General features: G+C 39.3%; 3 protein-coding genes across 3 annotated transcripts; 2 read left to right on the top strand and 1 right to left on the bottom strand.

The window, feature by feature from the left end:
* Nucleotides 1–169: 169 nt before the first annotated feature.
* LOC140951260 (uncharacterized) lies at nt 170–8,493 on the bottom strand. Its single transcript, XM_073400496.1, has 3 exons — nt 8,096–8,493; nt 1,792–4,680; nt 170–1,353 (listed from the first exon to the last, which is right to left on the bottom strand). The coding sequence occupies exons 1-3, from the start codon at nt 8,350–8,352 to the stop codon at nt 1,098–1,100; spliced, it is 3,402 nt and encodes a 1,133-aa protein (XP_073256597.1). The 5' UTR covers nt 8,353–8,493; the 3' UTR covers nt 170–1,097.
* Nucleotides 8,494–8,607: 114 nt separating this feature from the next.
* Nucleotides 8,608–17,029, top strand: LOC140950667 (oligoribonuclease, mitochondrial-like). The gene is made up of 7 exons (XM_073399914.1): nt 8,608–8,748; nt 10,770–10,776; nt 12,457–12,533; nt 13,027–13,104; nt 13,845–14,065; nt 15,596–15,649; nt 16,496–17,029. The coding sequence occupies exons 1-7, from the start codon at nt 8,608–8,610 to the stop codon at nt 16,560–16,562; spliced, it is 645 nt and encodes a 214-aa protein (XP_073256015.1). The 3' UTR covers nt 16,563–17,029.
* Nucleotides 17,030–18,063: 1,034 nt separating this feature from the next.
* LOC140950377 (uncharacterized) lies at nt 18,064–22,923 on the top strand. The gene is made up of 2 exons (XM_073399589.1): nt 18,064–18,617; nt 20,246–22,923. The coding sequence occupies exons 1-2, from the start codon at nt 18,133–18,135 to the stop codon at nt 20,844–20,846; spliced, it is 1,086 nt and encodes a 361-aa protein (XP_073255690.1). The 5' UTR covers nt 18,064–18,132; the 3' UTR covers nt 20,847–22,923.
* The last annotated feature ends 1,992 nt before the right edge of the window (nt 22,924–24,915 follow it).

Here is a 24,915-nt window from a genome sequence, read left to right as displayed (position 1 = left end):
AGTGAGTGGGAGAGGGGGTATTTGTTATGGGTCGGAGTCCGATCTGTGAGTCATCTTCTCCCCCGTTACACACTTCTAATTGTACAAAATCTTTTGAGCTATAGCACAGCCGCTGCTTCTGTTTTTGCATATCTACATAAGGAACCACATGGGCGACGTAAAACAATCATCCATTCAATTACTTTAAAAATTTATTAATAAAAATATTTCCTTATTTTTGCAGTTATAATATCCCTTTGGACTAAGGTAACATTCAGCCGGACGATAACCATAACTACGTATACAGCCTCCACTTGCATGCTTTAACTCTTTGCTTAAAATGGCATAGATATTTGTGCTTAGCATATTTGACTTTACTGTACAATCTTCATGGATAAAACAAACCACTAGGGTCCACATAGAAGCCACCCATCATTGGATATCATTTCACGATAAATTTCAGACAAACAATGACACAAAACGGCGAAAACGAACATTATAAAGTAGCCTCATGAGTAGCAAGCGTCTCCCCGCGAGTTTGCCAGGTTGGCACGAGAGCAAGAAAGAGGAATGAAGGGGGAGGGGGTGGGGGGGGGGGGGGGGAGAAGGAAACTCCTATTTTCCCCTCCACCTACACCTTCGATCTTCCATTTCTTTTGCCCTCGCTACAACTTTCGCGCAATAACTCGATTGGGAACGCTTGCTTCGCAGGCTTATTACAAAGAGATTACGCATCACCTCTATGGCAAACGGAGGAGATGACTACGTGACTATTTTACCACCAATTATCACTCTTGCCGATTGCATTTTTCGGCCGCTGTCAAGGCGGAGAAGAAAATTTTGACGTCAACAACCGAACCGAAACGTAAGGATTTACCACCCCAATACCATTAAGCCAATTTCAGTTTCGACCACAAAATCACAAAAGTAGTACCAGCCTAAATACCATTAAGCCTAAAACTAGGGTTAGAATAGTCTAACCTTTAAGGGCCCCGACGGAGAAGACGTGAAATTTAACGACAATGCACTACGTAGAAGTCAAACACAATTGTTATGAAAACTAGAGGTGACGGAAAGACGAAACCAAACTTAAGTCACTAACCGAGGATTTCACAGTGTCATACGTGTGTGCCATTCTCGACATCAATCTCCCCTGTCGCACGTAGTCGATCGTACAACTCGTCCCAGGCAGACGCGGTTCCCGTCATATCGGAAGACGTCTCCGTGCTTATCACGCTATTCCTGCTCGCCGTGTTATTATGTTTTGAAGCACTGTTATCTTTGGAGCGTTCCCCAAACCAGTCATCAAGATCGTGGAGTGTTTTTATGCCCTTGACGCTTGACGCTGCTGACCTGTCTCCATCCTTCTCACTTCTGTATAAAAAAATTGAAGCCTATCAGTTTTAATCAAGTACCGACAAGTCCTCTTACTTGTAGCTAGAGTGTGAGGCAGGCACTGGAAGGGGACCGGAAAGGGGTAATTTCAGGTTACCGGAAACCGGATACCTTCAGGGGTGTCTCACCACGTGCAAGTGATGTAGCGCGTTCTGGTTAAACTGAAGATACCTAAAACCCAAATTAAAGCTTTATGAACTGGTTATCTTCATAAACAAACTATCCTTTTAATGCGAGCGTCCGGATGAGCTTTTCAACGCTAAAATACAATGGGAATTTCCTTGATTGACCTAACATTTTGAGGGATGTTTCTTTAGTGTGTAAGCAATAAAAAGGTGTCGGAGAATTTTGTTTCTTGAGAGGCATTGGCTCATTTTTTTACGCCAAATTATCTGAAGGGATAGGATGTAAACTTACCGGTTGCTAAGACTCTGGGTAATGTTCACGTGATTTTGATTGACAAACGGACTTTGACACGTGCAGCCCGATAAAGCCTCCTGCAGCTCATGAACTCGCCTACGATACCTGTCTTCCAATTTCTGATAAGCGTTCGCTACCTTTCTCTGTTCTTCGTACTTTTGCTTCAGCTCTCTTTTCTCCGAGTCATGCTTCGCAAGTAGCTGTTTATTTTCGTTCTTCAGTTTCTCTATAACTTGTAAATAGTACTCTTCCAAGTCCTGATGGTCAAAGACCCTTGGTTTTATTTTCGTGCCTACACCGCGAATCTTGGGTGGATCCGGAGCCTCCAAAGCTTTACCTGTGACTGTACGATGCTCGGCTTCGGCGATTATCTTCTCGTGTATGGGTGTGTTGGCTGAGGTCTCGCTAGAATGCAATTCCGGGGTTGAATCTGGTGGATATAAATTCCACAGCGCAAGCCTCGTTTCATACATTTCCCTTGCAGATTGTGATCTTGAAAGTGGCAAAGTGTCGGTAAAATTTTCTTTACCGAGAGGAGACGTAGGTGTCTGGTCATTAGCGGGACTTACTGGAGATACTTGAGCTACAGGTACAGCTTTGGATATAGCGTAAGGTTTATGGTGATTATATGTTCGATTGGAAACTGGGACATTCCACGTTCGTCCATCAGATTTATGGGGTGGCAGGATTGAAGACTGAGTGTTAACCGGTTCAGCAGGCTGAACCACTCTTTCTGAGGATCCACCTGGAATTCTGGCCAATCCTTCGTCCACAGAGAGCTTTTCATTCCGTAGTGCCTTCCGTTCTCGGTTATGATTGGATTCCGATCGAGATTGAACCGCTCCCTCCAATCGCGCGAAAGGCACAGAGGTTTCGTCACGCTGAAGTAATTCCTCGAGGGCGTCATCTGTTTGAAACTCGTTCTGTGTGGTTATAGCAGCATGGAAATCGTACTCGTTACGATGGTTAAGCATCTCACCGTTTTCCCTCTGTTTACCATCCACGTTGTCTACTCCCTTTTCCGCCGCCGCCAAATTGTAGCCCTCGTGGCTCACAACTACAGTCTCCTCTTTTACTGTTTGACGAGCTGGTGTTGCCACAGCCTTTACGCTAACAATTCCGATTGCCGTATGACGTTTCGGCTTATTTTCGGTCTTCCCTTCGGAGACGCGATCGATTTGCTGTCGGAAGCCCACGACGCCAATCGTGCGATGTCTCTTTGCTTTCACCGGGGACCTATCGCGCAATTCAGAGTTTCCGGAAGTTGTACTGCCCTTTTCGGTGACTTCAACAACTTTTATAGGCGCTCTCTCAACAGATTTCAAATTCGTTAACTCGTATTGGGTAACAACAGGTGCACGGTTATCCGCTACCCTATTAACCGCTGCAAACGGTTTATGAGTTGTTTGTGGCACCCCACCTGCGCCCCATCTTCCGTCGTATTCAATCTCGTGAGGCGAAGCTGGTGGACTCTCCACACTCCGAGGCCGCATTTCATTTGCCGGACGCTTCAAGTAAATCTGCGCGTGCGCTTGAGCTGTTGTCTGAGCGCTCTTAGCATGCCTGGCGATTTCATCTTCATGAATCTTAATAAGTTCCTGCAGGCTTAACCGATGAGATGCGAGCACGCCAGGACTTGGGGCGCCATCGATGACACCCCACTGTTCGTGCGAGCTTACGGAGTAGCTCATGTCTGATGCTCTCAACTGCGTGTCAGCATCGCTTCGAGTTATTCTTGTTTCCACTTTTGTTTCTACAACAGCTAGATCTTCCACGATACTCTTAGGATAAGGCGGTTTTGGTGGCCCGGCATCGACTCCTTCTATTTGTTCTACTCTATTATCCGTCGGGGAATGGACGTAAGCATACTTCGGCCACGTTTGCGCCTTGACCCTCCTCCGCTCTCTGTCGTTCAATTCGTAAAGCTCCTCAAACGATTCAGGAAAAAAACCTTGACTTTCTCCGCTAAAACGTTTCGCTAAATCTTTCACTGACGGACTTTTCGGTTGGTCATCGTGTTCATGCGTTCTGGGACTTCGAGTTGACTGAGTATGCACAGATGATACTTGCGTGACATTGTGGAAGACTTCCGTCACGCCTTCAGTGGAAGTCGTGACACTGTAATATTGTGGTCGATTTGATGTTGAAGCGTGGTGACCGGAAGAAAAAGGAGTGGCTTGAACGTAAACATGAGAATTGCGTGAATGATAAGGTTGGGCGTTAACGCGAATTCTTTGGCCGGGAAACTGATTGGATTGTGTGGCGGAGACAAACGAGACATTTCCGGTTGAGGTGTCCTCAGAAATCTTTGGAGGGCTCTTCAAAAAAACTGTCTTTTGCACCGAATGACCGTGCATTTTATCTGGAGAACTGGAGCCTAGTGACCCAGACCCCCACTGACCTCTGACGGCGTGATGACTGAGCGAGCTGGTGGACTGTTGCCATGAGGCACTAGAGGAGCTCAAACTTGATTGGCTGTAACGCCTTAATACCAGCGAGCCATAGGGTGACCTTCCTGTCATGTCATAGGCAGAATATACCCCGTGATGTTCCTCAGCTTCATCAGCTGAGGACCCCACTTGAGAACTGTAGCTTGAAGACAAAGATCGGGTAGACTCAAGGTGCCTGTGCCTTCTTTCTCTAAAGCCAGAGATGTTGGGCAACCTGTTCTCGTGGAAAGGAACTCTGGCCGAGTTATGTTGATTGTTTCTATCTAATGAAATTTCGTGAATGCTTTGTGGTCTTTCAGTGAATTTTCTCTCCGTATTTTGACCTTCATACCAACTCTGTGGACGGTCATGTTTCCTACTGTGTTTTGACAGTGAATTTTGGTAAAATTGACGATTTTTCTCTCGGCTGTCCTGGAACTGAGCTTGTCTCATAGGCCTGTTACCAAAGATAATTATGAAAACAGATAAATAAGTAAAGACATTAAAGGACGCCATCATTACTGGTCAATAAGGTAGTGAAAATCAAATGTAGTTTTTTAATAATCAGTTCTATAAGCCAAACTCCTTTCAAAGTTGCCTTTTGGCAACCAAAAAGTATTATAATAAATGCTCGCCAGACATACAATATTGGCTGCTAGAAATAAAGGATACTCCATTGAATATAACATGAACCAGAACAGTTTGTCGAATGAGGAGAGCCAGAGTGATCATAAATTAGAGACGAATATTATTATAACAAAAACAGGGTATAAACAGCATTTCATATAAATGTTTATCTTCCCTTCACTTTAGAAAAAAGATAGTAAACACTAACTTATAAGAACACTGACTACTACTGGGCACAATAATTGTGCCAGCTTAACACAGATGGTCACCAAATTGGTGACTTTATTTTACTGCCATTTTTGTAACCAATGTCGGCACTGACATTATGGCAATAAAGTAAAGTAAAGTGAGATAAGGACTTATTCCTCATACGAGTTGAACTTCAGTTCTTACAATATTATCAGTAACATCTTCCCTTCTTGCCAAAATGAGCACTATCACTTTATCATCCAAATATCACTTAAGAAATATGGATTTTCATTTACCCAGATTTAATAGTGTGTGTTACGGGAAACATTCAATAAGGTACTTTGGACCATATATATGGTCTAGATTGGACAGCAAAATCAAAGATAAACCTACTTTACAATCCTTCAAGTCCAGCATACGGCGTATTAACCTTGTGGATCTTATAAGTAAAAATTGTGGCTCCTGTCCTATTTGTAGTACTCGAGAATTTTTAAAATATTTTAAGCATTTTTCTATACATTTTAATGGGGATAACTCCGTAATCTTTTAAATTTTAAATTTTTACCTTTTACAAATTTTAGATTTTAGAGAATTATAAATTCACCTTATGATACCATGAATAAAATTATTTTATAATAAAATTTTTTTCTATCATTTTAGTGTCCCCAATTAGCTTTTATAAGCTAAAGACATGGACACTTAAATATCAAGTTGTTATGTTATGTTATGTTTTGTTAACATTGGATCTTTTAGTTTTCTTGCTGAACAGCAAATGGTTTTTAGGGTCGTTCTTAGACAACAGCGTGCAAAGAAAGTAGTGTCTGATAGCTCTGGGCAAGTGGATTTTGCTACTGGGCTAGTGAATTCTGTTTTTAACTTGCCCAACAGGCAAGTGATGTGTTTGAGGAAGTCGAACAATAAGAACTGTGAAATCAATTCTGCTTGTCAAAAAGCTTTTGGGGCTAGTCGAAATGACATCTGGGCTAGTAAATGCTAGCTTCAGCTTGCCTGAATGGCAAGCTGTAAAAATGATTTTCTTTGCACCCTGGACAGGGTATACAATTTAACTATTTCTCATCTTCAACAGGTTGTCATTTTGGACCGGACACTGAAAAAAAAGTATGAAGACTGGGAATGGGTGGTCAGAAATCATGGAACTCACAATTTTTTTTTTTTTTTTGCAAAATCAAATTTCACGATGTTATTTTGAAAAATTACCTTATTCTGTAAACAAAAGGAAAGTGAATCAGGTTAAAAAATAAGATGTCTTGTCTAAATCAGGGTCAGGGTTTAAGTCCCAAGGGTGATCAACATGAATTTTCTCCTCGCAATAGAGCGCTTTTCGTATGACCTTGAAATGAAAACATGCAAACAAAACAGAAGCGACAAATGAACGGTAATAGAATGATTTTATTGGTTTAGTGAACAGATACAAACGCACGTGGCTTTTGGTTGGTTAAGCGAATGCTCGGCTGAAAAAACTTCATGCCCGACGATCTTTCTGGAAATCAATCGATACTTTGCTTTGACCTCATACTACAACACAATTGGCCAATCGAACATGCCCTCCCCATATTAGGGTTTTCTTTGGCGGGAAAATGAAGAGTCCATGTTTTGATCTTTTCCTCCACTGGCTGATAAAACAAATAACGAACACTTACAGAAACCATTTTTCAAGGTCATACTAGCCTGCGTAGCATAAGAAAATCACTCTATCACTACATTATCAAAAGAAAAGGTTATGAGAATTAATAAAATGATCACCTTGGGGAAAATGTGTCGATCTTTTATCAAATTCTCTAAACTAATTCTTTGAGGAAATGCATGGAGATAAGTTTGGAGATTTTGTAAGTGGATATCTGGGCTTAAAGGGAACCTTCCCTCAAGTGCAATACTCTAGAAACCTATCACAGTTGAAAGAAGTAAATCAGAAGCTCCAGGGGTTGACAGAGTAGTCTCTCTTTTTTTTTATAGTTTTAGTCAAATGGCCAGGAGGAAATTTTGTGTATAAGATGAAGAAGCCACAGTAACACTCTCTACCTTTCTTTAAACCATTCATTTGTAATATAATATCATTAACCAGCTTGTGGACTTTACGCCAAGTCATAAACTATGACTGCTTCAAATAATTAGATTAGACAAGATAAATACAATTGTTGTATTTATCTTGTCTAATCTAATTATTTATGGGAAATAAAGTTTAAGCTCAATTGTAGCTCTGTGACACGAATAAACAATAATTACCTCTGAATTAATGCTTTCTGAACATTATATACATTTTAAATCATCAAATTGAACAGAGGATTTAGCATAAGTAAAGATACAAACTTTATGGATATAATTTTGTTTGACAATGCAAGCGTGAACATGTTGTATCACGTTTCAAACAATAGTGCTTTGCCCATTGTTTTAGCCGGAAGTGATACAAGAGTCATGGAATGAATTGTGTGGGATGACCTCAGTAATTAATGGGACATAAAATGTGAAAGACCGCAAAATAACCAATGCTATGGAAGCAAAACAAGAACTTGAGACGAAAAAAAACAAATGTTACAACCAGAAAAGGCTGATAACTAATGAAAAAGCTCAACACACTTAAATATACACATTCATTGGATTTTCATTTAGCTTTATAGTCCTAAGAACTTAAGCCTAATAACTTGAAGACACTGGTTATACATGAAAAAAGTCACGAATAGAGATATTCGATATTGCCGAGACATTTGTGTGATCACGAAAATATTTATGGGAGTAATGTCTTGTTAAAAGCGCTGTTATGAAAATCAATTAGCCTAGTATAGAGTTTGTGTTGATATCAACATCACAAGAGTATACATAAACACCACGAGTCTGTAGCGACATGTACATTCACGTATCTGGTCAAGTAACAATGTATAACTTTGGAGTATAAAGCCTGTAGACATGATTTTTCCGGTTCGAAAATACTACAAAATTATCTTGCAGTGAGGGGGAAAATAAAAACCGTCAATTGATTGCCCTGTGTGATTTACAAGCACATGTACTATTTATAGACCTGATGGTATTTATAAACTTACTCGTTTTCGTTGCGTTCTCGACGAATTCCTTTTTCCATGCTAATGCCCTCACTGTGCTCACGATGCCTATCCCTTCTTCGCCTCCGGCCGGCAGAATCATGATAATGCAAGTTGCCTCTTGATCGCTTGTTCACCGACCTTTCCAAACGTGCTGCGAGTCTGGAAGAGGTTTCATGGTCTCTTTCGCGCTCGCTCGAGTACAAAAGCTCCTTCGACGATGAAGAACTCGGCCTCTGGGCAATAACGTCGAGTGACATTTAAGTTATGTTCAACAGGATAAGTATTAGGCATGTGCAGGACGCGAACAATTTAATACACAATAGTTTCTCGTCCTCAATATCGGCGTACTTAGTTCTGGTTAGGATTTAGCCACTTGTGAAAACATTCTTTGCATTCTTTAACCAGCTTAGCATCCTGGCGTTGACTTCCGCCTGAAGAAAAAGAACTGAAACTAGACTTGGACCCAGTCTAATCAAGGGAAAGGAACGCCTGGCAGGAAATGCAATTTCTCTATGAATGTTCCACTTTCGTCCGCCTTCTCTGTCTGCAGATTGTTGACGAGAAAGAATTTTCTTTTGTTCAGGCGTTTTTCGGCGCCAAAAAACACTAGTAGAATTATGGCACATAAAAGACTTGTATGGGTCGATTTAGAGGTAAGATTTTGCTTCTTATTAGTGTGTTTATTGTATTTGGTCATGTGTTGTACCTCCCGGAGGGAGGCTCGTTATTAAAAACCTTTGAATTCCAACACATGTAAGCAAAGACTTTCTAAAAGTCCTTTATTTTTTTTCTGGTTGGTTATCCATTTTAAAGGACTTTTCATACGAAAATTCACGAAATTCACCGGTTAAAAATTCTACCGCTGACTTCATGACAATTGACCAATAGGACATTGTGTGATATTTCACGCCGCTTCTGACACAGCATATGTCAATCATTATTTTCCCGCATAAATTTATATTATTATATGATTCAAATCCATTTAGGCGAAACAAGTCAACCTTTAGACTTTGTTGCTTGCTTGGTCGCTGCGCGACCCCATACATTGAAGCTTGCTTCGCTCACATTTAAGATCTTATGAGAGGTTGACTTGTACCATGTCTAATGTAAGCTAGGTGGCCCTGAATTGTTCTACAGCTTTATATGGATCACTAATTTATATCTATACACTAAAAAAATCAAACAACTAAGGTATTAATTTTACTACAGCAACTGGGATACAAACTTCTTTCATTATAACGACACATTAATACAGTGGAACATGTTAATATGGTCACTAACTGGTCCAAAAAATTTGGCTGTATTGATGGGGTGGCTTTATTAGCGGGGCAGGGTCAAATTTCATGACTTAAGGGTGGTAATGAAAAATACATGCACACCGTACAGCGCATTCGTACTTCTGGAACGAATATTCCCTGTAAAAAACAACTGGAATGTAGATATTGCCTACAGCTATTGTAAAAACTACTTTAAACTTTTCCTTCCTTTCCTTGGAAGTTGGTTATTACACTGCCAAAAACACATTTGCAGTGTATTGTAGTCTAAAAGCAATAAAAGGACAGGCTTAGAGTATAGCTTACCAGGTCAGTGAAATTAACATGACACAGGCATAATATTTATAATTTTCCAATTTTGAATGAGTGGTTGATTAATGGGGTGAAATTGTAAAAGATCCTACCATTAGGGCTTTTAAAATGTGGCCATTGGCTGTATTAATGGGTGACCGCATTAATGAGGGATTTTCATAAGAAAATGTATGACTGTTTTGCCAGGCCAAGAAATAGAGACCGTTACAACAAAGTGACCGTATTACTAAGGTGGCCATAAGGTGGGGTTCCACTGTATATTCTTCTAGGTGTATGCTATGCCTTTTTGACCTCATTAGCAGGTGCAAAATGCCAAAGAATAAAGGTAACAATGTTTGTCCATAAAATTCCCTTAGGTTTAAAAAGTGAACTATTTACATGGCAAAAAGTATATATTTAAAAAAAAAATCCAATGTTTTTAAGACTACAAGGTCTTGTTTGAAAGTAAACAATAATTATTGTTACATTCAAACAAGACCAGAAAGGGCCATTTACATACCGTAAAATTCCGAAAATAAGCCCCAGGGCTTACATTTTTCAAAGACCTGTTTTGAGGGGCTTATTTTTGGAGGGGCTTATATTCGGAGGGGCTTAACTACAGAGGGAAATTTGCATTTCCAAATCGACTGGGCTAGCCTTATAGTTGGAGGTAAATTTACCGTTTTTGCTTTGTTTTACTTTGTATTTGGGGGCAATTTTCCAAGTACAAGCCCCCGAGGGGCTTATATTTGGAGGGACGATTTAACGGAGGGGTTTTTGCGTTACCGGTTTGGGGGGCTTATATTTGGAGGGGCCTATACATAAAGGGGCTTATTTTCGGAATTTTACGGTAACTGTATAAAAGAATAAATAAATGGGCCACTATAATGAAAAAGGTCTTTTTAGGTCTGGTATTGTGGACCTCATGGTTCCCATATTCCTCTTCCTTTCTTGACCGAGAAAGACAACATTTGTCCTGATTTTTGATTTACAAAATAAGAGAAAAGCTTTATTAAATTATTTAACTTCTTTATTAATAACCACACTTTTTTATTTTGCATTTTTCGTTTCTTCCTCCTGGTGTTAATGTTGTGGATATATCTAAAAAGATGACAGGTAAGTTAATTAAGTAACTGAAATTACAAGTCATTAATATTTACCATAAATCCTATACATTAAGTCTCCCTTTCAAATAAGCCCCCTCTCTCAGATAAGCTTCCCCCCCTTTTCAAAGAAAGAACGTTAATAAGCCCCCTCCCCTCCCCCTTTATATTATTCTTCACTAATAAATGATAGACTATATTAGTCAATCACAACTGTAAAGCTTTGTGTGGATTGTTCCGCGATGGTTTATTCACCATCTGGAAGTTCAGATTTGTTTTTGATCCTTGACTTCATGAACTCCAACTTCTTGTACTTGAGCTTTTCCACTTTGTATTATAGTTCTTTATAGAGAACTGAAACCATTGTCTTTGCTAAATTAAATAAGCCCCTACCTCCTTAGATCAAAAGCCCCCTGTCTCTATTTAGCCCCCGCGTCAATTGTGCTTGAAATAAATAAGCCCCCCAGGGGGGCTTAATAGAGGATTTATGGTATTTGCAATGGCAACAAAATGGAAAGGAACATTCATGACAAAAATTACCATTTTGAATGATTGGACTGTACAGTTTTGAAGTAAACATCCATACTTTCCCCTTCATGATACCAGATGAAAGTATAATCCTCTTGAGCATGTCTTAAATTTCTAAGTTTGACATGACTGATACATTACAGGTAGTCTGCATCACATAAAAAGATCTGATTGTGCACAAGTCATTCAGTATGATAACATGATCCTTCTTGTCTGAAAAATTCGCAACTCTCTTGAATGGAATTGATTTTTTAAAGATGCATTTTTCAAAGAGCAATCTGACAATAAGCTTCTAATGTTCTCCACTTTCACTGTAGCTCATTCAGAGTAAATGTAAGGAGCTAATTATGCGTAAGAGAGGCAATTCAACAGTCTACCCAATGTCTCACAATATCAAACAATATAATAACATTTCTTTATTAGGCGTCACAATTCAAGGTAATTGTAAGTTTGGCTTGCATGTCAAGGCCAAGCTCCATGAAACCAACAAGTGTTTATTTGTCATCAGAAGCCTACGTAAAGAAGGATATACACAAGATGAAATAGACCACCTCTTTAATTCAATTGTGATCCCTAAGTTATTATACGGTCTTTCAGTTTATGCTGCAAGTGTTTCCGAACTTACTGTTATACAAAGGTTTTTAAAAAGATGCTATAAGAGGCGTTATACGTCGGTCAATTACAACATATATGAACTTTTGGAGAAAAGCGACAGACGCCTTTTTTATAACCTCAAACGTGATGACCATCCATTAATAAGCTTGCTCCCTAGGTACAAAGACTGTATTGCAAACCTTCGAAGGAAATCCATTGTCAGGCCCAGCATTAACACTGAACGTTTCAAAGATAGCTTTTTTAATAGATTAATTTTTAAATATAATCTAGCTGTGTAAATACCCCATATGTATTTTTAATCAATTTAATCTTTTTTATTCGTCTTAATCATTGTAACTTTTTTCTATCAATATATATTTTTACTGTAACATCAGATATGTAATTTTATCGGATGCTTTTAATAAAGACGTTATTATTATTATTATTATTATTATTATTATTATTAGTAGTAGTAGTAGTAGTAGTATTATTTTTAAAGATGTTTGGTTTTGCCCAACAATTTCTGGGATAATAGTTGTTTTTTTTTAATGTTGATCCTCTAAATCTACAGGCCTTGATATTGAGACATGTCACATTATTGAGATGGCATGCCTTATAACAGATGAAAACTTGAACATTGTGGCAGAGGTAAGCAGATTCAAATATTATTATTAAATTTATGTATTAAATATTGTTTGTCATCAGAAGAATAGGCTTGTTTTATGCTGACAAATAGTTGAAGTTGATTCTTTGATAAGCTGATTTAAATGCTGTGTGTGACTAGAATCACAGACAAAACTAGTTGAGACACTTTGCCCTAAAGGGTCTGACCTCTAATATTTTGCCAGCTTAAAAGAAAGGCAAAATAAAGCTTTCCTTCCCCCACTGCCCCTCCATATGCTTACAATGTTGTTCTTCTGGTTGAGCTACTACTGTGTACCTGAAGTCACGGCACTGCAGCACAGGGTTGAAACATTGCTTCAACATGGTTTCAAATGGTTACAACATTGCTTCAACATTGCAACGCTGTGTTGCACTAAAAATCGAATTGTCCTGTGTAACATCATCTTTAATGGCACCACCTCATTTTGGTGGGTGCTCCATATATATTTCCTTAATTATATGCTGTTTGTATTTTAAGGGTCCTGATCTGGTGATTCATCAGCCTGATTCTGCACTGGAAGCCATGGATGACTGGTGCACTAAACAACATCGAGAGGTATACATACCCGAAAATCAGAAAGATAACCGTTGAAGTAACTAGATTTAAAATCAAAATAGTTTGAAGTTAAGATCATGGATTCATTGTAGGATTGTTGTCTGAAAACCCTTTTTCTGCAAAAAAAGTTGGTTGTTTCTTGTAGTTTTAAATAAAAACTCAGAAACTGCTCCCTTTATTTAAAACTACAAGGAATGCACAGAACAGATTTTTCCCAGTCTTAAAACTACCACCCTCGTGTAAAAGTGCTGTTAAGTAGCAGGCAAATTTCACTACAACACACTTCTTATTGATGGTAGACATGCTGTAATACAAATTTGATTCGTACTATAAAACTGATGAGGAATGCTTTTCTAATACAAATTGAAGTGAGACTGCAAGGGGCATCACTTCAAATTTTGTAGGAAAAAAGGTAATTCACAATCACCAACTTGATAAAGCCAGAGAGCCCAGAATTTAGACTGATGGAACATACTCCCTCAACTTTGACTTTTAGTATTTCTAATATATTTTGGAAAAATTTTATAAGATGATATACCCCAGACCCCTATGTCAATGCCCCTTCAGTGTGATGGAAGAAGGGGACAATTCAGGTCGTGCCCTCACTTCCCCTACCCACCCCTCCCTTACACCCTACAAGACAACAGGCTTCCCAAGGATAATAGTTATGCAAGGTCACAGACCCCCCAGGCCAAACATTTTCATAGATCTAAATATGTTATTTATTTTTGCTCACCAAGTCTGGTTTAACAGCTGCAGTTAAAGCTTCCAAAATCAACCTATTAAAAGCAGAAGACACTTTTCTGGATTTTATAAAGCAGCACACCTCTGCTAAAGAATGTCCCCTGGCTGGAAACAGTGTGCATGCTGATAAAAAGTTCTTGGATAAGTACATGCCTCGATTTATGAATCACCTTCATTACAGAATTGTGGATGTTAGCTCAATTAAAGAACTGTGCAGGTAAGTGAGTAGCCTAACAAGTTTTGTTGACAATTTGACCTGAAATCAGGTCGAATTTTAGGAACACTCTTACAATCCTAATTTTACCAAGTTAAATGATCATAAAGCATGGCAAGTTTCTCTTGGAATTGTCTATAGAAAATGTGTCACGTTATTCCTTAACTAGGGGCTGTGTTAAAAAGTTTGAAAAGTGACAGGCTTTAGTTAGCAGACTTTCTAGTTTAGGGACGGACCATTAATAAAGTTATTAGGGGGGTGGTTGGAGGATTTTCAACCGAGTTTTTTTCTGATAATATTTTCCTCGTATGAATTTTTTTAGGCCAGTGCAGGAATATTTTTTAGGGCTACTCGCCGTGCATGAAATTTTTTCATAAGATTTTCCCTTGGACGAATATCTTTTTTTGACTTTCTTGTTCTTTACCTACCTCCCACCATAGCTTTTCTAATGGTCCGCAAATACGTTTCTGAGCCACGCACGTCAACCGGAAGTGGACCTTTTTTAAAAATTCTTTGGTGGCGGTTTTGGCGAGATTTTTCACAAAATCGGCTCTTTAAGAATAAAGACTCTTACCAATACAAATCAGGTAGTGTAAAAGTTTATCATAAGAGAAAAGGCCTCACTTCCCCTTGACGTGGGTCAGTCATAAGTGCCTCTGCTTAAGCTCCCTTATTTTGATGGTAAAGCGCGTATGGAAATGAAAACCGTGGGAGAGGGGGATTTATTGACTGCTTGCACAGGGGAGGAGGGGGTAGTTGTGGGTTTTCTTTTTCTTGCATCCCGCGCTCTCCAAACCCGTCTGGAAAAAAAGGAAAAAAAGTAAGTGCCTGTGAACAGGCTAAGGTAACACTTGGCCAAGGGCAAAATTGCCAAAGTAAATGACTCGACAATGGCTTTTGTTAGAGAAGTTGCTCATGGGGTGTTAAAAAGAAAATCAAAAGAAACAGAAAATAAAGCAGTCACAACAGAGAACACATTGTTAATCTAATCAAGAGTGCAGATTCACATGTTGAAAAAAATAGCCTGCGTTGTTGGCGGCTCTGTTTGTCGAGTGCCTGGGGGGGACTCCCATATGAAAGGGGCGGGGATGCTCGTCGTGTGTAAATTTCAGATTTTGGTCTCACTTACGGTGTTCTGGGCAAAACACCATTATATTTAGCCGTAAAGGTCTCTTTTAGGGTTGCGCTCGAAGAAATATTAAAAATTATACATTTTCAATTCGTTCTATTCACTCGATTCATGTAATCAAAGTTTTAAATGATTGCTTTTAGGGGTGAAAAAAGGGTAGGGCCACACCCAGATTGGTCTCCTTTAGGGGTTTAATTCAAAATTTCCGACGAGCATCCCCGCCCCTTTCATAATGGGAGTTCCCCCCTCCCCCCATGGTCGAAAGCGCAAATGAGCAACAAAACAGCGAGAAGATTTTTTGGTCGGAAAAAGCTTCCCTGCTCTTTCCCACGCTCGCCAAACAAAACCGCCAGCAACGTCGGTTAAGAAAAGTTGACAAAGATTTCTCCTTCGCATTACTTTAGGAGATGGTATCCCGAGGTCTATGAAGAGTTACCATCAAAGAAAGGCCAACACAGGTATGCAAATTATGTATGCATTAGTGTACATTATTACGATTTCATGGCAAAATACACTCCGTATCGCTGTTCAATGTCATTGTGGATAAACAACTGGGGATGACGACCCTGAGAAACAGCCGACTTTTCTCGACGCCATCAGTGGTTTCCCCGCGAAATGACGGGCACTTTCCATTCATCCAAAACTTTCGAAAATTTAGAAACAGCGGCAAATGGTACAGAAATGTCCCTGAAAAGTTTTCAGAAATGCCGGAAACTGTTGGATTTCCGAAATGCGAACCATTCAACCGAAAATTCTAGAAATCCCGGAAGCACAGTTGAATGGAAAGCAAACTCCCGGGAAAAATTTTTGGAAAGTTTGGGTATACCTCGCGAGGTTGTCCTCTTTTGTGGAAATTTTGGAGAATGCTTTGCCACTGACATCTGGAAGTTGCTGAAAATTTAAAGCGGACGTTTTGGTTGAACGGAAAGTGCCCAACTTCTGAGAAACGAGCACAGTAATTGCTGTGCATTCTAATGACGTGTCACTGTCCAGATCTGAATAGCCGTGATTGGTTGAAGCAAAATTTTAACCAATCAGAAGGAAGGAAACTCTTCCTCGTTATTTTTTACCCGCCCACTGACTTCGCGCCACACCCTACTATCTGAACGCCCGGAAAAGTCTAATTTATGGGTTTTATTGGAACCGGTTTGTTATCTCTGTAAGAATTATAAGGGTTACGCAAAAGTGCCGAAGATCATATTTCGTGCTTGGGCAACCAGTGGTTGAAGCAAAGGGCCTTACTTCAAATCACTTGATGGGATGCGCATATTTTTTACGGACAGATGATGCTTACCATTTTTCAGAGCACTAGAGGACATTAAGGAAAGCATCAGTGAACTTCAGTTTTACAAGCAGACGATATTCAAGTAAATTTGGACGAAAGCAAGTAGGCTTGATAATAGAAAGAAGAATATCTAGATTTCAAAGAACTCTTTAAGGGGGTGCCTGTTTACTACCGGGAGCATCTGCCCTTGAGATTTCCCAAAATGAAGTGACATTTTCCCAGTAAATGAATGTAAAAAGGTTTTATTATTCTTGCCCAGGCTGGCTGCCAGCCTACTGACTGGCAACTGCTTTCTTTCGAGAAGTGCGGCTACGTTCGTCCACCACACTCATTCTTCTTGCTGGAGGAATCAAAAACTGGACTGACGAAGAAGGCAGAAATTATGCAGGCTACTTTGAACAGCGTGTACGACAATAACAGCATGTGTGTGTTGACCAAAAAGTGCTTAACTCGATTCACACATTTGTTATGAATATTCGTAAGGGCCCAAGGGTGAGTTGGCCATCTATCAGACCTATACCAGTGCGAATATGTGAAGCCATATACCAATGTGAATATTATAAGTTTTTTTTCGCAATTGCAGCCGCCTTTATTCGCTCCCTGTCGCCATGAACGTCCCTGTCGCGAAACGCCCTCAGCGACGGGGTGGCGGCTTACCTCTGGTCTGTTCGCAGGGTACTTACGATCCACTATGAACCCTCGGGGGTACCCCTGGGAATTCTTGGTGGGGGTGTGCCGTCCGGTTCTCCAAATCCTGGCCCTATTTACGGCCAAAAAATGTCATCTTCAACACCCGTTTTCAGACCAGAGCTCTAAAATCCATACCCGTTTTCAGACCTGGGGCCCGTTTCTCGAAAGTCCCGATAATTAACGGGCCCGGTAAGCTGTCTCCGTTTACAGTAAAGATCGAGGTTTCAATAGTTTTGCATCTAACATGATCAAACTGTCAGTTAATGAAACTAAATGAAGTAGTTTACTAGCCAGGACCCGTGCTCTTATTCTTTATATTTCGATTTGAATATTTGATTTCGGGCCCGTAAAGTTACCGGGACTTTCGAGAAACGGGCCCCCGGCCTTTAGGCGGAAATTATGTTATCATTACTTGGATTAGAGCGTAAACAAAAAAATTCTTGAAATACATTTTCGCATATTTCTATTTCGTTCTTTCATTTGGAATTAAAACGATACACACTAACCTGTGATCAGGCGATTTTTTTTTTTTTGACGTTCACACGCTCCCGTAGTTCCGTCGAAAACCGTTCCCGATTCCAGACCAAAATGGCCCCAAACCATACCCGTTGGGGCGGCACATACATATATGCCCCCACCCCCCCCCCCCCCACCTTAGGTACGACGTAGATACGTAGATCGACGAATCGACGTAGCGTGAGAAGCGCCGCCCTCTTACCGGAAACCGCTCCGAAAGCAAAATCCCCATGGGATTCTAAGCCGCTGAAAACTAGAAACACTTCAACCAATCAAATCCTTTGTTGACATTTTCATTTACTGTACACGTGAAACAGGACTTGGACTTTGCTCTCGACGTGACTCAGGAAAAAATAGCCGCTTGTTCGTTACTTTTCCTGAATCACAATACATTTAGGTCGGTTGTAGTCAAAGGGCATAAACGTACTGAACGAGTCTGAACAATTGATCATGGACGCTGGAGGCGAAAGGAACATTGGAGACGCTGCACGTGATGATTCAGAAGAACTTGATCTCAACTTAGGGCATCGCTTTCTCGATTCTCTTCCAAATGATATTCATGTCTTGAACAACGTGCCCGATGTCTTGAAAATCACGCGTTTAAACCTGGCTGGAAACATTATTTCTGTTCTTCCTGATTCTATAGGGAACTTTGTTAATCTCAAAGAAATCGATATATCGGGAAATGGCCTGGCCTACATCACGCCTCGAGTTGGAGAACTTCGCCAGCTCAAGACCTTTATGGCACGGAATAACAATTTGGATGAGTTGCCTAAAGAATTTGCTCAACTTTTAGCTTTGGAAAATCTCAATTTAAGTGGCAACAGGTTTGAATCATTCATGCCTCAACTTTTTGAGCTGGTTTCCCTGAGAACACTGTACTTCGGAGGCAATAGGATCGATGTAATTCCGCCGGATATTCAAAATCTTCAAAGGTAGGTTTTGTTTCAATGAACTACTAAAACATTGCTGTTGTGGTCATCACTAAGCTTTTATATAAGCTTACGAGTGGCCAGTTATAAATTAGTGTAAAGCGATTATCGGTCAGAAAACCGCTTACAGAACTTTAGAACGAACGTCATTTTTTACTTTTTGTCTGAGATGATTATAGTTTTATACGTGCAGTTGAAGTTAAATGAATTTGATAAGGCTCGCGGGCTGGTCAGATGTTATCATTATTTTCACGTCTGATTACATATGTAAATAACTTTGGTCGACTGCTAACTTTGGCATCCAGTTAGACTCATTGGCGTAAATTAAATAAATCGTCAAGAATGACACTTTTCCTTTCATATTGCCAGGATATTCTGTGTTGGAAGATGAGTAAAATTTCCTGAAAATGGACTGTTAGTTTTGTAGGGTAGATAGAGACTTGATGTTCGACCCAAACAGGAAAAAATCTAGCCCGTGACGGGGATAATAATAATAATAATAACATGTTTAAACAGGATGACCATTTCAGTTATAAAAACTGCTATCAATATGGGTCCTGTATAAAAATAAATGAATAAATAGATAAAAACTTAGTTATATACGAAACTAGGATACATTACATAATTATAATCAATAGAAAAGGTAGCCACCTTATAAACAAAATTACATACAAACATTAAAAAGGGTAACCCCTGTATAAAAAAAGGCCCTCTTAGTCAACTCGAAATTGACTTTATCGATAGATAACCTATCCTTAGACCTAATGTCATAGTCATGAATATCATAAGTTCGCCATTGAAAATAATCTGAGAAATACCTTGGAGCTTGTCCATCAAGACAATTCTTGACAAGTTCGACGATATGTTTCTCTCTTCTCGTCTTAAAAGGGTCCCAACCAAGACCGGAAGCCATATCTTGAGTGGACAAATGTACCGTCTTTAACACTATCCTAGCAGCACGTCTTTCTAGGCGTTCCAATTCTTCTTCATTTCCTTTACCACAGCCATGGAAAAACAGCACAACAGTATTCCAAATTTGGTAGTATCATCAATTTATACAATCGGTTCGATACCTCAGTTGTTAATGATGATCTAATTCTTGAGAACATCCCCAGTGTTTTAGAAACCTTTTTCTTCACATAGTCAGTATGCAAATTAAAGGAAAGACTGTTGTCCAAAACTACGCCTAGGTACTTAAAGGTATCACAGTGTTTCACAGATTCTCCTCCCAACATTATATGAGCCCCATCAATGTCTTGGCGACATAGTCTCTGGTGGGTGCCAAAAATCATGAACTCAGTTTTCTTTAAATTCAGAATAAGTTTATTTGTAGACAGCCACTCAGACAGGTTAATCAGTTCCAAATTTAACTGTAACTCAATTTCCGATATTGGTGGGTCTGAGAAAATGATATCTGTGTCATCAGCATACATCATAACTTCACAGACATCAACACAGGAAGGATGATAAAGATAATAATATAATAACATTATTCAAGGCTTTTGTGTAGAAGTGGCTTTTAGTAGAACTGTTATTGTGAAATTTAATAGTAATGAAATTTTATGGTGTGGGAGAGAATTGTCACACCACAAGCACCGAGTATTGATATGCACTGTTACATACATCTCCAGGTTAGAAATTCTCTACCTTGGTGGAAACCAGTTGACATCTGTTCCAGTCGAGCTTGGCAACCTGCGCAGACTGCGTGCCCTCAATCTTTGTGACAACAATATCGAATCTTTACCCTCGACACTTGTCAAACTGACACATTTACAGTCCTTGAGTCTTCACAACAACAGACTCACCATCCTGCCCGTTGCACTCATAAAGCTGCGGAACCTGGAAGAATTAAGCTTGCGGGAAAATCCTCTTGTTGTGCGTTTTGTCAGAGACATGACTTTTAACCCTCCATCATTATTAGAACTAAGTGGCCGATGCATCAAGAACAGTGGAGTGAAGTATACTTCACAAGATCTGCCAGTGCACTTACTGAAGTATCTTAACAGTGCTCGACGCTGCGTGAACCCATGCTGCAAGGGTGTATATTTTGATGCTCGTGTGAGGCACATCAAATTTGTGGATTTTTGCGGCAAGTATCGATTGCCTCTTGAACAGTTTCTTTGTTCACCTCATGCTGGTGAAAAATGGGAAGATTGCTCCTCTAGCAGTAGTGAAGACGAGGGCGTTAGTCCTGTACCACGTGAAAGACTGAGAAAGGTCCTTCTAGGGTAATAATACAAATCTAATGAAAATCAATAACAGTGCAGGAAATCCATACCTATTTGAAGACTGCGGCAATGCAGACTAAACATACAAATGTGGTAAACGTCGTGTTATTAATTAATTAATTTATTTAACTACTAGAGTACACTATTTTTGTCAATTCTTGACAGTCGTGAATAACAACATGCTCCAAGTACTACTTAACTAAATGGTCACTTATGATGTGCACTGGGTATTCGTAAGACAAGAATCTATAATATTTTATATATACTCAATCTCCTTTTATTGCAAAAAATGTGACCCTTTCATGTAGGTTCAAGAAGAGACTGAGCTTATATAAGTATAGTGGAACCTGGATTAAACTAAGAGCCAAGGGACTGACAAAATTATTATTTAATATGTTTGCAATCAGGTGGTTTAGTTACATCATGGTTCTTGTAAACATAGTTTTCCATTACTAGGCAAAGAATATTATTGCTATATCAAGGGCGTCATTTAAAAAATTGACTTAATAGGGGTAACATGATTACTTGTTACACAGTAGTTTTTATTTTAGCCACAAGTCAGGGCTTCTGATATTTCGCACGGTCGCGGAGCCGCGAAATTCGGGTAAATCCACAAAATCCCTCGAAATTCACAAAAACACCAAAAATACTGCGAAATTTAGTAGAAATCTTATCAAATACATGTCTGTACAACATATTTGAAACTTATTTCAGCTATCGGAGCTATCAAGCCATAAACTTGCAAATTTATCGTGGAACTTTGACACTGAAATGTGTAAAACAACGTCCCGAAACTACCAGGTGTAGATTATGTTGTGAAAAACTGGGCACTAACCTTGATGTTGAAGGCTTTGCCATTGGTTCATTTCTGGAGCGTATTGTTGTTGAAAGAGCAAATGATGACTTCTGTTAGAAAAACGTTGAAAACACTGGTCTGATCACCGCAAATCCAATCGATTTCTAGTGAAATTTGCCTTGAAAATAACCACAAAATTGGCCATTTTATACTGATTGCTTTTTGGTGAAGTATGCCCTGAAAACTCCAGCGAAATTCCTGCGAAACCGGCCGATTTTTCCGCGAATTTGTCCCTAAAAATTCCTTGAAATTGGAATTTCTCTTTCGGGACCTGTCAGAAGCCCTGACAAGTACAGATACATGTACAAACAAACATTTTACAAAAAAAATATCAAGGATGACAAATCCCACTTGGCTGAAGACAAACCAGTTGGCTATTTATTTATAAACGTGAACAAACCCTGCTAGCGGTTTGTGTGGGGCATGAATTCGGGGCCTCCAGATTACAATTCTAGAGCTCTAGCCGCATGGCCATGCTTCCTCCTTTGTTATTAAGAGGTTCCTTACATCAAATTTGCTGTATTTAGTACAGCTTTCAGCTGTCTGGAAAAGAGTGCTGACAATCATAGAGAAATTTCAGGGAGTAATAAGGATTATTATTACAGCTCATAACAAGGTCTGGATCCGGTACTGTATTGGCTGAAAGCAGCAATAGAAATCATAGGTGTCCAGCTTTTTCAATCTTGCTTATATAGGATAGCTTTATCTGAATAGAATTTGCCTCTAGCCTTGTAATGAGTAATTAGCTATATTTTGAGTAATATATTCAAGAGAAGTACATTTTAATTTTTCAGAGTAAAATAGATAATTTGTGATTATGCTAATTTAATATAGCTTTGACTTCATCCCCAGATTATTAAGATGTGAAAACATAACTATGAAGGAGTTACTTAATTCTGGTAGAGACAATATAGTAATAATTACTCTACAGAATGAGAATGTTATTCGATGGGAAAGCATGCATAAATGGTTGCACATTTTGCTGCTCTGCCATTTGTCAAGGTGGATTTTTAAATTGCCACACCATCTTCATGTCCACCTCATTGTCTTTGCTCAGTCTGCATACTGTAACTCCACTGATGAAGGGCCAGGCCTGAAACGTTTGGAGAGGAACTCAAAGCACAAGATGGCAATTTTGTTCATTATTTTTTGTTGAACATTCCCTTTACTTACTTTACAAAGTGCCACGCAGCTTATCAGAATTTTTTTTCCCGTTATTTGCTTGATCACTAAATTAGTGTAACCTGTACAGTAAGTCTTACTGTACAGGTTACAGTTTGTTGAGGCATGGTTTGGACATTGCATCACTTCTGTTCGGTATATAGTCATTTCTCTCAAAGATGAATACCTGTGGGACTGGCCATAAGGATGCAGGACTGTCTGTAATAAAATTGTGGCAAGGGGTAGGGGAACATGAGCTAATTTTGTAGGAATCTAAAGAAAAATAAAATTAGCAGATAAACTTCCTTTTATATTAAAGTTGTTCAATTTCTTGCCTACTAATTATTATTGCAAATCTGGGCAACTTGAAATCTTTTTGACAGCCCTGCCTAGGTGTCCATCTAAGATACGTGTCCACCTCAGAAAGTCCAATGAGATGGCACAAAAATCTCTGGGGACCATGTCAAACTAAGAGGTGTCCATAGTATAGTAGAGTTGTTTGTTAGGACAGAGCTGACTTATGCAGATGCAAAGTTGACACAATGTTTGATTTGATGCGTACAACATCTCAGCAGTTTTCCTCCATGAAATGATCATTAAAATAAATTTCATCTTGAAAAACCTAAAGTTGAAGCCAACTAATGTACATTAATCATTGCATATACTTTAAAAGATACGTAACAATTTTTGACCACATTCCTGACTTAGAAAATCAAAGTTTTCACCTGTTATACAAGCTAACATCACAGAGACAACACATTAGCTCTTAAATCCATTATATCAAAATTTAAATTCTCATTTCTGCCTGTATACATAGTGGGGAAAAGCACTTAAAATATCAATTGAATTCATCTTTTGTGATCATGTGCGTAATAATTGTTATGACCACGCACTCTGTTCTATAAACCACTAATAGTACCAGGAGAAATTTCATTCTGATCAAATTGATTTAAATCCACTATCACACTGCAAATGGAAACGTTTGAGCTGCCTTCAGTGCCCTGTCAAATGAAGGAATCTTACATATAGTACTGGGCCCAGTTGTTTGAACACCATTGAGCACTAACCTGGGGTTAAATTTTATCCCGGGTTTCTTTTTCTTTTCTTCAAAAAGCATTTTCTCGAATGATTTTCTCAATCTCAAGCAAAGTCCCCCAACCAGTGTTGTAAATTATCCCTGAAAAGCCCTGAGGGGAGTAGATAATAAGAAATTTACAATTTACAATCTTTGTAGAGCATCCAATCAAAAAGCAGAGAAAAAGAATTAAACTGAATTTGACTTTAAGCCTCCATACTGGAATTCAAATTTAGTTTGCACTAACCCTGGGTTAAAACCTGTATAATGATCAAGAAGTTAGGGATTTTTGTGCTATGTATTGAAAGGAGAAAATCATAATGCTTTTTAGCAGACATTATAGTGACTGGAATAATTTTTGTTGTTAAAGTTATCTAGGAAGAACAATTCTTAAAGTGCTTAAAATAATGCAGCATTCGGCCTGTGTTTACAACACGGTCTGGTGTGTTTGTACAGCCCATGTTTACATTAAGCACTGTTTGAAAAACGAGAAGGAATGTATTGTCAGGTTTAAGAAACTCTCAGTTTCGCCTCAAGCTTTTAAACCTGATAACACACGACTGCAAATTTCTTTGAAAGGCTTCAAAATCTCTGATACTGATCAACTCATTCTCAGGAGCGGATCTAAGGGGAGGGTGCAGGGGGTGCGCACCCCCCCCCCCCCCCCCTCTGAGATGACCTGCGGTTTTCTAAGCTGTCTGTTCCATTCATAATTTTGAAGGCTTTGTCAGCCTTTTTAGAAATCGTTTTTCACCGTTTTTCTCTCTCCGGGGCCGGGGGTGAGGGGTGGGGGTATGGCTTCACAGAGAGACTAGTTCATGTTACTCAGACCTCTTGCAGTCAGCTGTTCATCAGAAATGGCCTTATGTGTAACTTAACCAAATCTCTCATTACAAACTTTAGAGTTAGATCTTGTGGCAGGTTCACAAAGCCCTTAATTTTTTTTGTTAGATGTTTTCTTTTATTGACATGGTTCTAGTG

The sequence above is a fragment of the Porites lutea genome, chromosome 10 (assembly GCF_958299795.1).
Source record: "Porites lutea chromosome 10, jaPorLute2.1, whole genome shotgun sequence".
In the NCBI taxonomy this organism is placed as follows: domain Eukaryota; kingdom Metazoa; phylum Cnidaria; class Anthozoa; order Scleractinia; family Poritidae; genus Porites; species Porites lutea.
The sequence above is the reverse complement of the archived record's forward strand: the minus strand, read 5'-3'. Positions and strand labels throughout refer to the sequence as shown.

What these genes read in the sequence shown, in the direction of transcription:
- LOC140951260 (XM_073400496.1), bottom strand. Translation starts at nt 8,352, where the DNA reads ATGTCACTCGACGTTATTGCCCAGAGGCCGAGTTCTTCATCGTCGAAG. An exon ending in CGAGAACGCAACGAAAACGA is followed by an intron (nt 4,681 to 8,095) that starts GTAAGTTTATAA and finishes CTTTGGTAACAG; the next exon opens with GCCTATGAGACAAGCTCAGT. An exon ending in ACCCAGAGTCTTAGCAACCG is followed by an intron (nt 1,354 to 1,791) that starts GTAAGTTTACAT and finishes TTTTTTATACAG; the next exon opens with AAGTGAGAAGGATGGAGACA.
- LOC140950667 (XM_073399914.1), top strand. Translation starts at nt 8,608, where the DNA reads ATGAATGTTCCACTTTCGTCCGCCTTCTCTGTCTGCAGATTGTTGACG. An exon ending in ACTTGAACATTGTGGCAGAG is followed by an intron (nt 12,534 to 13,026) that starts GTAAGCAGATTC and finishes TTGTATTTTAAG; the next exon opens with GGTCCTGATCTGGTGATTCA. An exon ending in TCAATTAAAGAACTGTGCAG is followed by an intron (nt 14,066 to 15,595) that starts GTAAGTGAGTAG and finishes GCATTACTTTAG; the next exon opens with GAGATGGTATCCCGAGGTCT.
- LOC140950377 (XM_073399589.1), top strand. Translation starts at nt 18,133, where the DNA reads ATGGACGCTGGAGGCGAAAGGAACATTGGAGACGCTGCACGTGATGAT. An exon ending in GATATTCAAAATCTTCAAAG is followed by an intron (nt 18,618 to 20,245) that starts GTAGGTTTTGTT and finishes ATACATCTCCAG; the next exon opens with GTTAGAAATTCTCTACCTTG.